General features: G+C 43.8%; 1 protein-coding gene across 1 annotated transcript in view; it reads left to right on the top strand.

The window, feature by feature from the left end:
- FRMPD3 (FERM and PDZ domain containing 3) overlaps positions 1-13,270 on the top strand; it is a 1,009,771-nt gene that overhangs the window by 179,255 nt on the left and 817,246 nt on the right. The window contains exon 3 of the mRNA XM_085607691.1: positions 2,539-2,641. Coding sequence (XP_085463817.1) covers positions 2,539-2,641 — 103 coding nt within the window. The remainder of the gene's footprint in view (positions 1-2,538; positions 2,642-13,270) is intronic.

The following is a 13,270-nucleotide window of genomic DNA, read 5'->3' on the forward strand; positions in this document are numbered from 1 at the left end:
AAAGATGCCTATCCTTCAGGGTGTAGTATTATTTGAAAGAGTTCTGTTCTCGAGTGGCTGGTTAAAACTGTTGTTTTCTTTTACAGTGACCCCTGATGAAGAACCAATAGGTTCGAAATGCATTGGGTTTTAAATAAGTGTTTGCCATGAAATCTGGATGATTGCACGTGCCACTGTAAAAGCCTGGATTGGCGACAAAAGGCATCTGAAAATGCGTGCAGGCACCTAAATGTAGCATTGTAACCCTGTAGACAGACAGCAGAGCCTGACGCTATAGGTGTATGAATTCAATACTAAGGTTTGAGCAAACTTAAGATCGTATAGAGCTCCATCCAAGTCAAGCTTACACTAAGCCTGCACTAAAGACCTGTTACTCAGGAGCAAGCCCAAGTATATATCCTGAAATCATGGGAAGAATATATGAAGAAAGGTATAATAGTTTGGTTGGTCAAGACTATGGGATTAATATCTTAAACAACACAGCTCCTGTAAGAGCAAAGAAATGATTGGGAATGATTAACAGCATAAGTAGCTGGCCTGATGCATGACAGCAAGCCAAAGGTTTCCAGGTTGGGATCGAGAATGGAGTGTTTGCCATTTAGTCGTAAACCATCATGGAAATTAGATGACGTAAGGCTATGTTGTGGGCTGCATGGAGAACCGCTATGTATTATAGATCTATTAATTTCTCCAAATAGAGATTAGCCATGCCACGAGGCTAATAGATTAAGAATAAAAGAAGGGGATGGACCAAACTGGCAAAGCAATCTTGGTGGAAATTAATAAAACCATTTGAGATTGATGCAGGATAGCTTATCCTTGAAAAAACCAAGAGAAATCTCCAATGTTTCTCTTTTCTGTCAAAGAGGAAAAGCTTGCATATAAAGTCAGCTCAAAGACTTCTTCCTCAACCAAACCCATTTGAATAGATAGCTGCCGCCTAAAGAGACAGAGTCCCTCTGTCGCAGGAATCTTTCCCAGCACAGAATATAGAAGCTTCGATAAGAAGGCATCTACATCACCTGCCTTTTGACTCACCCCCTGACCCACCCACCCTGAAAAGGACTCTACACGAGACAATGCAGTTTATTGAAATACTTTGTGTTCTATGGCATCACGATAAATGTTGTAAAGCGCTCTGATAACTTAGGGTCTGGTTGGCGCTATATAAAACTCTTAAATAAATATAATAAATAATATACTGTTGATATGGATTTCATGTACTGGCCTGAAGCAAACAATAATCAGGATTCAGTTACAAAAAAGTTGTCTCATTTGTGCTCTCAGATCGAGTTAAAATCAACCGATAAAGGCTAATGTTAAACCTAATGTTACACAAGGATCAGTCAAAGTGACTTGAAGCAGATCCAAAAGGAGATTCTGCTAAGGTAACACCCAAATGGACCCCAGTATGGGAAATGACAAGTGTGGAGGAATGAATAATTGATCAACCAGAGAGTGAAATGCATACTCAGGCAGACCAATGAGATTTGCCTTCTAAGTGAACTAGCTATCTCTTCTCCAATGAGGAGAACTCCAAAAGAGCAAGGGGGCATGCCACCTTTGCAATCTTGCTAGGGACGGGTTCAGATATGAAAAAAGTGGACTTTATAAATGTCAATATCTATTGCCCATACAGTTGACATGCTTCTTGCGTGCAGCATGAATGTCCTTGTATCTGGCACATTTGCTGCTCTGAAACAATGCCGGCACGTTAAAACATTAAGGGGATGCACAAGTTGTGAAGGAAGGAGATCAGACAACAGTCCAGGCTCACAGGGGATCTTGCTAAGGCACCAAAGAAGTAATAAATTCAATTCAGAGTAAACGGTGGGGCAGATAATAACCAATATAGAAGGGAAAAGGTAAAATAACAGGAAGAAAATTAAACATTGAAATTAATCAAAGCAGAAAAATATAATGGCCCTTCTTGGGGTGTGTAGACTGCCATAGAGAGCCCTCAGAGGTGAATCCTGAAACCAAGTATTCTGCATTAGGTATCACTTCCAACTGGTGCATAGGTCATTCAGAAGTGAAGTCAGCAGGATATAACTTAGATTCAAAGTATATCACAATGCATCGATGTCGATGATCAAGATATATCTCAAGCTCTAGAAAAGTATATCTTAATCGACTCAGGATTGCTGTTCAAAACCTTTTAGATGTTTTTTCCTGTTCCAATTCATACTCACAAATAGAATGTTTATGTGCCATAGCTCTACAAGTTGGGCATAAGGTGTTTTGTGGGAAACATTGCATTTCTAATGCATTTGGTCATGCACAGGTGTGGACTTAAGCATAGTGTTTTAGATAAACCTTCACTTTTTAAAAAGTCTAGTTTATATGATGGTGTTAACAATGTTAGTAAGTAAGAAGCCTTGAATGTGATAATGTAAATGCATACCACCCCTCGGTTAAAGAGGCTGAAAAGGCTGTAACCTGAGCAGTGTAATATCAAATGTCTTCTATAGAAACCTTCATCAAAGATTGGAGTCTTCTTTATAACATCCTAACATCGAACTGTCCTTTGTATTGCAGGAGGCCCCTCAGACGACAAACTGCTGACTGGTGATCAGATTCTGGCCATAAATGAGGAGGACGTGAGTGATGCGCCCAGAGAGAGGTTCATAGAACTTGTAAGGTAATGGACTTTTCCCAGCTCCTTATCATGAAAACATGTGGCAGTGAAAAATGTCAGCATTGCTGAATTAAAGCAGATTTCACTATATTTCAGTATTGCTGGAATCTAAATAAGAAAAAATATGCAAAGAAATGGAAGTGTGGCGTTCTCTTGTTACACCATGGAGCACAAGACGTGTTTACCTACGCGATATTAAATCAAGATGATAGAGAAGTGACAGTATTTTAAAATACTTCCAATGGAAATGATACAATGAAAGGCATGTTTGCAATTGTATTGCTACACTGAACATAAGACATTTGTTTACCAAAGACAGCATTTAAGTAATCTGCCACAGAACTGACAGTACTGTGAAAATACTTCCAGCGGAAATAAAAGGCTTTGTAACTTTGCATTTTTGTTTCAAATTTTTCCAGCTTCATGAAGTGCAAAGCTGATAAAGTTGTTAGAATAAAATGCAATAAAGTAGAGCCATGGAAACAGTGGCATCTCTGGAAGTGATTTTAAGGGGTGGACATTCAAGGGCCAACAGAAAAAAAAGGTAGAGCCACCTCCAATGGGCAATCATAAACATTGTGCACAAGTTTGTAAAAATAAATATATATATATTACACAGCCTGTTCTTTAACTTTCTCGGTGTTAATATTGACAGCTGTGTACCTCCTTCACGCACTCTTGCACAGAATCACATTTACAATTGGACCATTTGGTAACTGTTGATGCACCACAGGATTTACCACATTTTATATCACTATAACATTTCAAATCATCCTCACCATCGGGCCCATTAACATGTCACCTTTCTTACTTAACAATGTATTCACCATTCTAATTATCCAACCTTGGTCTTCCAATGGATCTTTTTGTTGAGCTAAGAGGGACTTGGGTATTTAGAGAACATGAGGCAATTTCCTTATGAGGATCTGGAATAAAGAATAAAGAAATACCAAAAACTGCCCCATGGTTCAACGATGAACTACGAGTCATGAAAGCCGCATTGAAGAGAGTCGAAAGACAATGGCGCAGAGCTCTTTCCAAAGAAACAAGAGATGCCTACTTGATTGAGAGGCGACTTTACCATGGGCTAATTAGAAAGTCTAAAACAACATATTACACGACTAAAATTAGCGAAGCTGGTAACTCGATGAAGGAGCTTTTTTCGCTCTATAAAACTCTCTCGAGTGGAAAACCAGCTACTGCCCCAGAAGATTGCTCGCCTGAATCCTGCGATAGGATCGCAGACTTTTTTGCTGAAAAAATATCTAAAATTTATTCAGCATTTCCGAATCAACCCATTAATGGGACAGAATTTGTGGAAAGCCCTAGGGAATGGGGGGATAGATACAGACTGACCAACTTTGTCACCCCGCCTCCAGAAGATCTCTTAAAAATCTGTCGATCTGTAAAGTCCGGATCTCCGCGGGACCCCACTACACCTAAACGTCTAGCGGATAGCCTAGTGGTATTGGAACCTTACATTAGACATCTATTAGACGTATCCTTCAGCACCAAGACCGTGCCCAAAGACTGGAAAAAGGCGGTGGTTCTACCCCTTAGGAAGAAACCCAATATCAGTTTCGATAAACTAGAGAACCTCCGGCCAATTTCCCTTCTACCCTATTAGGCCAAAGTGGCTGAAAAAACGGTCAATCTGCAATTGATGGATTTCGTGGAAAAGGCTGCCTTACTACACGATACCCAATTTGGCTTCCGTCCCCGCCATTCAACGGAATCTGCGCTCCTGATGGCTGTGGAGACCCTACATCAGGGGGTGGATGAGGGTCATACCACGGCCCTCATCCTATTGGATCTGAGTGCAGCATTCGACACTGTAGCTCATACCACCTTGCTACAGTGTCTGAACAGTGGAGGAATATCTGGAGCTGCACTCCAATGGATCCAATCGTTCCTGACTGGGAGAAGCTTCCAGGTTCGCCAGGGTGATTACCACTCCAGGGACATAGGATTGGGCCAGGGCGTTCCGCAGGGATCGTCCCTGAGCCCCACTCTTTTTAATCTTTATGTTTCTCCAGTGGCTCCGATTGCTGTGGGCCATGGGCTGCAATTGTGTCCTACGCAGATGACACGCAGCTGTTTATCTCCCTTTCACGCGCGCCCGGCCTTGCCATGGACAGTTTCAGGGCTTGCATGCAAGATCTTGCAACCTGGATGTCCACTAATTGCCTTAAATTAAATGGCAACAAGACCGAGGTGCTCGTGGTGGGGAGGAGCCCATCTGTTTGGTCGTCGGCGTGGTGGCCCCCATGCTTAGGTGAGGGGTCCCAACACCTCGTCAGGAAGTCAGAAACCTTGGGGTCTGGCTTGATGCTGACCTGTCTTTTGGACCCCAGATAGACCGGGTGGCGGGTGTCTGTTTTAGCGTTTTAAAAAGTCTACAGAAGGTCCTAGTTCTCCTCCCTACGTCCTCCCGTAGAACGCTGGTGCACGCCCTCGTCACATCGCGTCTAGACTACGGCAACCTACTGTATTTGGGAGCAACCTGTAAGGCAATAAATCGCCTTCAGGTGTTACAGAATGCGGCAGCCCACCTCATTTTAAAATTCCCCAAAAGATCGGCCTCCAAGGCTGCCCTTCAGACCCTTCCACTGGCTGCCAGTAAGGAGCAGAGTTGAATTTAAAGCCCTCTGTACTTGTTATCGCATCCTCACTGGGAAGGCGCCTGAACCACTCCAGAACCTAGTCACCAGGCATGTACCATCACGCGCCCTGCGCTCCTCACATGGAGGCCTATTAAAGGTCCCTAGGGTGAGAAGGGCCCGCATGGGAGGAAGATCCTTTCGCTATTTGGTGGCGAAGAGCTGGAATGCTCTACCTCTTAACCTTCGCATGGATCCATCTGAATCTAGTTTTCGGAAGAAACTAAAAACACATCTATTCTCTAGATAACCAGGCCTACTCCACCCTTCGGTTTCTGAGTCTTTCAGTTTCAGCGCGGGGACACGCTTCTGAGCGTAACCAAGCACTTTACAAAATTCCCTTAATAATAATAATAAATACGTGCCGGTTTTATCACCAAAACGCAGTTGCCACCAAATTTACATACACTAAGACAAGAAAGTATAACTCCAAAAATGACGCACATATGATAATGATTACTCATGAAAAACATTTATCTAAGGCCTCAATTTGAATGGCAGGACATGAAATCACATTGATAATCAGATTTAATAGTTAAGTAGAACAAATAGTCACACAATATGACACAGATTCATTAAGAACAAATGCTGGTTGCCTAGTGAGAGAGAGAGAGAGCATGGAAGCGCAGCATGCCACAGAAAGGAGTCAGTTAACCCTTCAGCCAAAAGGTTATTTACTGGTCAAGCTTTACCAGCCGGCAAAGTGCAGGTTCCAGAACAGTCAGGAGAGTTCAGTTCAAAGGTTTGGCATTAAGGGAAAATCAGAGGTCGGTTCAACAGCATGCCAGGAAGGGAAAATGGAAAATGACAGTCAGCCCCAATTCCTACTCCAAGGGGCAATTATACTTTCACGATTTACGCCCACAAAGTATCTTTTCCATCAGCCCATATGGTTTCCATAGGTTGCTCACAGTGGGCTGCTCATGGTTTGAGCAATAGCTTACTAACAAACCCAGAAACATTGAGTAATCGTTTTGCAAATTCATTAAGTTCCAATTATTTTTTATTTGCATCTTTTCCTCAGAAGCAAGAAAACTTCCTTTTACTCAGTCTGTCCGTTCCCAGGTGCTCTCTCTGGGTTTGCAATATTATTGATACATTTCTGTCAACTATGTTGCTAAATCAAAAGTGAGTCCATTGTTATAAAATACAGAAAAGAAACTTCAGGAAAGGTTCTCACAGCGTCTAAAGTGACTATTTCAGCTAGATTCTGCCTTTCGAGCAGGAAAAAGAGAAAAGCATCTGAGGCCTACTTGTAATTTTGCTGAATCATTACCACATTATGATCAATATAAAAACACATTAATATTTATATATCGACTTCCTTAATTAATTCAATTAATCTTCTTTTAAAGGTAATATATCAATATTAGGCACAACAACAAAAAAATCATTTGCATGTTTATTATTTTCAAAACAAATATTAACGTGTCATTCTGAAGTATACATTTTTATCACAGAACATTAGAGTAAGCTGCAGGTTTACATACTGTCAATTATTTTTGAATTAACCATTTTAATCATTTCAGGTGCTTTATTATGCAGACAATTCATTTTGACACATTTTAAAGATTATCGTCACCGCACTTTCTATGTTAATTAGGTTTAGTTTATCAGACACGTGATTACATGCATAGGTAAATAATCATTGTTTGTTTCTCTTTGTTTATGTTTTCATATTTCCATGTTTCAAACACTTCTGCATGCTTTTACGATGCAGTATGAAATCTCATGTTTTTCGACTTAGCCAGTTTTTATGTTTTCATCACAAAATAACTATCGTAAATTGCTTTTGATAGTGAGAATTGATAGAGGCAACTGTCATTTAACATTTACGCTCCATCACTGCTCTGTGCACTCTGAAGAGAGGCCAAGTACTGAATGAGCATTTATTCCGAAATCCTTTATCATCCACTTTACCGATGGATACTGTGAGAAACTCACACTGCCTTCGGTCTGCACTCCACAGCTCTCACTAATTACCTGTTAGTAACACCCACCCACAAGCTTATCTCACACACACATATAGAAGCAACTCTTTTCACACTATGTACTATGTATGAGTCAAATATTGCATGAAATACATTACAGACACACATGCTGTAAAAATCAAATAGTCTTAGGTAATTCAAGAGTAAACAAAATGTGAAATTCAAACAAGAACAATCTCACTCTTCCCAGGCTGAGAGGTTGGCGTCTGTTTTTGCTGGCTGCAGCTGTTGCCTGATGGTGTGTCACAAGGGGGGGGGAGCAGCACAATTACAGATGGGGCAACGGGCTCACCAGGAATCCCACCAGTCACCCCCAATAGCAACACCACTGCTTTGCAACAGGTGGAATAATGCTGCCGCTGCCACTCAGGGCCCTGCACTAGTCACTGTTGACCAGCGAATATGCACTATTCATTCTCCATCTGTCAGATTGCCCCCCTCTTTGGGCCAGGTGGGAAATCAGTCAAACACCACATTTAGGATGGGCTTTCAGTGGGTCAGGAATGGGTCATGTGTGTCTGCATTCGTTGATGGCTAGAAACTCCCACTCATTAGGGCATAACTTACAGCAGGCAGGAAGGGAATGATGTATAGCTTTTCCAGCATATCCTCTAAGAACATCCCTGGAAGGAAGTCAATTTCCTGCTGCCCTCAACTTCTTTATGTGCACCACCTGGCTGTAGGGAATCAGAACCTATATTGACAATCTTCACCTCGGACTAAAGTGAAGTGTAAACTTTGGAAAGCCCTCATCAAGAAATTAACATTTTCCCAAGACATAATCTAAGCAGCATTTGGAAGATGTCAAGCCAACGGGCTGCCAAACTTGGACAAAGAGAGAGATGTTGGATATATGTCAAGAGAAAGTGCATATTCATTATGTAGGTCATGCAACTCCATGCCGAGTCATGTTATATTACATTATGTTATGATTATCGCTAAACACAACTACAGATTTCTTGCTACTGATTCTGAGATATAGGAAAAGCAGGGTTTGGAAAAGAGCAAAGCTATTACGAGTAGCAAGACACAAAGAAACAGGTTTTAAGGTTTTCGCTGAAGTAGAAGTGGTTTACCATTAAACGTACCTGTGATGAGAGAGTGTTCCAGAGAATTAAATAAAGCAGGAAGAATGCCAACGAATTCTGTGTTTTCTCCTGAAGATGGTTTCTGCAACAGAACATTATCAACTGAGTGAAGCCTTGGCCCAAGTATATAACATAAAAGCTTGCCCTTCAAATCTTCCTCTCCTACAAATATTCAGATCTGTGATGAATGTGGCTTGGAATGTAACCATTTCTGAGACAGGCAACTACTAGAGAGCACCAAGAAGAGTGGTTGCTGAGTCAAAACCACATCAGGGAATAATTGCAAATATTTATTTATTGATTATGCTTTGTTTCGATATTTTTGTAGGTGACACCTTCTATCGTATGTTCCTGCCTGAACACTTTGATATACTATGCAATGTATAGGAGAAGGTTTACGTGATTCAAAATGGCACTGGCTCCTGTTGATGTTTGCCTGACTCCTTTGATCTTTACCTTATCTATTTTCAATTTTGATGTCAGCGTATATCTTTTTGCAGTATGTCATAATTGAGTGTCATGGACTGCTAAAAATCCAGGTTGCATGTGAGTGATGATGCCCCGGTTACTTACCGGTAATCTTCATTACTCCGAGTCCTGGCCTGTCTTGCCACAGTAATTACACATGAGCATTCTGCTCCCACAGAAACTCCAAGCAAAATTCCGTTAGCCTACTAGACTCCCTATCCCTACAACATGGCCCCCATTGTCCACAACCAATCACATAAAAGGACACAACCACATAGCTATGACCTGTAAACAAAGCCATAGACATGAAGCCACAAATGAGGGCCGGGAGGGAAGGGAGACTATACTGGTGAGGAAGACCAGGACTCGGAGTAATGAAGATTACCAGTAGGTAACCAGGGTATTACCTCCTCGTCCGTTTTCCTCGCCACAGTAATTACACATGAGCAGATACCAAAGCAACATACGGAAGGCAGTACAAAATGTTTAATGAAAACAAGCGAGACAGACACATATCTCAAGAAATCACAGATTCCAGAACCGAAGAGGCAAAGGCAAGGGAAGCACCACCCCCAACCTCAAGCCGGTAATGAGTCATGAAGGTATGAGGGGAAGACCAAGTGGCAGCCCTGCAAAAATCCTCCATGGAAACACCTTTGAAGGTGGCCCAAGAAACAGCAACAGAATGAGAAGGATGCCCCACAATCGGCTTGGAGGGAACCACAGACTGGACCTCATGCGCTGACAGGATAGCCTCCTTAATCCACCTGCTATGGGTAGAAAGGGACGGCCTCAGACCCTGCCTGGCAACACCAAAAGTGAGAAACAGATTGTCCACCTTACAAAAAGAAGCTGTGCGAGACAAGTAAATCAACAAGGCACGCTTCACATCCAAAAGATGCAACAGAGACTCCTCCACAGAAGAAGGAACTGGAAAGAAAACAGGGAGGGCCACCTCCACAGACCGATGAAAGAAAGAATCCACTCTAGTGACAAAAGTTTGATGAGCCTGCAAGACCACCCTATCCTCCAAAATTCTCAAAAACGGAGCAGACCGTAAGAAAGCCCCCAATTCACCAACACGTCTGGCAGAGGCAATAGAAACCAAAATAAACACTTTCAAGGTCAAATATTTTAAGTCAACAGACTCCAGAGGCTCACAGGGGACCCCCCGCATGGCACGCAACACCAATGGAAGGTCCCACGGAGGTGGAGACAACACAGGATGAGGGCGTTGGAAGGCCAGAGACTTGAAAAGACGAGCCACCAGGGGCTTCACCGCCACAAAAGGGAGACCATGAAAAGCCTGAATAGCTGCACAGGGGGTAGAAAGGGCCAAGCCCAAATCAAAACCCTGCTTCAAAAAATCCAGAACACAAGCAAGATCCAACTCTCCAATAGACCAACCATGGTGCAGACACCAACCAGTAAAATTGTCCCAATGCTTAGCGTAAGATTTTAAAATAGAGGGGTGCCTTGACTGTTGGATACGACCAGCAACCTCCAGGGAATAACCACTCTGGATCAGGGAACACCTCTCAATTATTAATCCTTGAAGTGGTTAACAACATGCTGTTTTTAACCTTGGGATAATAAACGCAGTGAAATAAAGAAGTTGAAAGTATATACGTGAGTTGTACCCAATTTTATCTGAGACTTTACTTGTCTCTTCTTTCTTTGGGGTTTTGCTTATATTTTGTTTTTTAAAAATTCACACTTCTCTTGCACTGGACACATTTTTCTTTTCATGAGAGAGTTATCAATGATTATAAAGTACGTGGGCAAGCTGGTGAGTACCTGCCAACAGCTCCTCTAGTGGTGCGCATGTGAGATACTTTCTCATTTCTCTACACTTTTCCCTGGCACCTCACAATCTCTGTGACATATACACTTTTCGAAATTGTTGAGTGACTCAATTTTTGGCTGGTTTTTCTTCACGTAGTGGGATTTATTAAATATTAATTTGTAAGGCACAGGGGACTATTTCAGAGTTCATGAAAAGAACTACTGATCTAGGGAAATAGATATATGCATTACCCTATGATTGATCCTACGTATTTACACAAATAACTGATGAAAAGTGCCGTTTATTGCCAAGTCTTTGTTGTTGGATTATAATTTGAGTGGAGGGTGGCCTGGCATTCATTATCCCTCTGTAGCTCCTTGTTGGATTATAACACCTCTCAAGAGCCAAGCCTGAAGACCCATGGACCAGAACACCAGAAGAGGAACCAGAGGGCCCACCAATGGATATTGATGGAACTGCAACGTCAAACCCGGATGCACCGCCAACTCCAAAAACAGAGGAAACCACAGGCGGCGGCGCTAATCCGGCACCACCAGAAGCACCAAAGCCCCCTCCCTCCTGATCTTCTGCAAAATCGCTGGAATCAGGTGAACCGGGGGAAAGGCATACAACAGGCCCAAGTCCACTGGAAGGACATCGCATCCACTCTCCAAGCCACTGGGCAAGGCATAATTGCGCAGAAACAACAAATCTTGGCATTGTCTGGAGACTCAAACAAGTCCACCACCGGACACCCAAACATCCTCTGCAATGTCTGGAACATCACCGGGGTCAGAGACAACGACCCCATGGAGGGAAAGACCCTACTCAGACAGTCCGCCACCACATTCTCCCAGTCCAGGAGATAAACAACAGACAGGGACACCAACTTTGACTCTGCCCAGGAACAAATGAGGCGACTGAGGAAATGAACTCTGCAACCCCCCCCCTGGTGATTTATGTAGGACATGACAACCTGGTTGCCCGTCCTGATCTGAACATCGTGACCCTCCAGCACGGCTGCAAACGCCAAGAGACCCAACTGAACAGCCTACAACTCTCTATAATTGGAAGAACAAGACATCAGAGTTACGGACCACATGCCTTGCACTGAAGAGTCATTCAGGGTGGCTCCCCAGACCATCAGACTGGCATCCGTAGTAACCACCTGAGAGGGAACAATCAGAAACGGACGACCCCTGGAAAGATGGCCCTCGTCCCACCACCAACCCAGATCCTCCCTCACCTGGGCCGACACAGGAACCCCCTGATTGAAATCCTGACCACAGGGGCGCCAATGGGACATAACATGGTTCACCACAGGATACATATGGAGAAGAGCCCATGGAACCACCAACAAGGAGGTGGACATCAGACCCTGCACCCTTAACCAATGCATCACAGGAGGACAAGTCCTGGACAACAGGGACCGAATCTCCGACATCAGAGTCAATTTTCGGGCATGAGGTAGGAACACCAACCCCAACAGAGTCCTGAAGTGAGCCCCAATGTACGTCAGATCCTGAGAAGGAAACAGGCAAGACTTCCTCCGATTCACCAGAAATCCGTGTCCCTCCAGCACCTGGTAAACCTCCTGGACGTGAAGCTCCGCCTTAGAGAAAGAAGAATCAGAAATCAACAAATGATCCAGGTAAGGAAATACCATAATACCCCTTCCATGTAAAAGCCCAATCGGGGGGCCAGAACCTTAGTCCCTTAAGGGGAGGAACACAGGCAAAGGGCAATACCTTGAATTGATAATGAAAGCCCAACACACAGAAGCGGAGAAATCTCTGGGACTCCAGATGGACAGGGACATGGAGCTATGCATCCTGGAGGTCGAAGGAAGCCAGAAAATACCCTTGATTGATCAGAGACAGGATCACCTGCAGGGAAACCATCTTGAACTTGACCGGAGGAATGAGCCAATTCAACCACTTCAGATCCAACACTGGTCTGAGGTCTCCGGTATGCTTCTCCACCAGAAAGAGAATAGAGTACACCCCTAGTTCCCACTGTTCTGTGGGTACCGGAACCACAGTGTCCTTGGCCACTAGACAAGAGACGCCCTCCAAGAGAGCCTCCTTCTTCGAATCGTCTCTGGGACATGGAGTGACACGAAAACAGTCTGGGGGCATCTGGACAAACCCAATGCGAAAATCTTCCGACACCACTTGAAGTGCCCATTGATCCAAAACAGCACTCATCCAGTTGTCCACAAAGAGAGACAGGCAACCCCCCACTGGACCCATGCCCGGAGCAACCCAGTCAGGACATTGAGGGGGCAGAAGAAGAGGAAGAAGCGGCAGGGAACCGGGATTTGTCAGAGGAAGAAGAACCCCGGCCGCGCCCCCTTCCACAAAAGGGCAGAGAAACCCTCCCTTGACAAGCCGGACCAAAAGCCCTAACTGACCCAAAAAATCGGGAACGCGCCGTTCTCTCAGGAGCCAAAAGTTTACGATCCTCCGCAGACTTCTCGACCATATCCTCCAAGGGAGCACCAAAGAGCTTAAAACCAGTAAAAGGAAATCTCATGAGGAAGCCCTTTTGAGCCACATCCGCCTTCCAAGAATGCAACCACAATTGGTGATGAGCTGCAACAGAAGACCTAGCCGTAGAGGCCGCCGCTCCCAAGGAAT

The sequence above is a fragment of the Triturus cristatus genome, chromosome 5_2 (genome assembly GCF_964204655.1).
Source record: "Triturus cristatus chromosome 5_2, aTriCri1.1, whole genome shotgun sequence".
Lineage (NCBI taxonomy): Eukaryota > Metazoa > Chordata > Amphibia > Caudata > Salamandridae > Triturus > Triturus cristatus.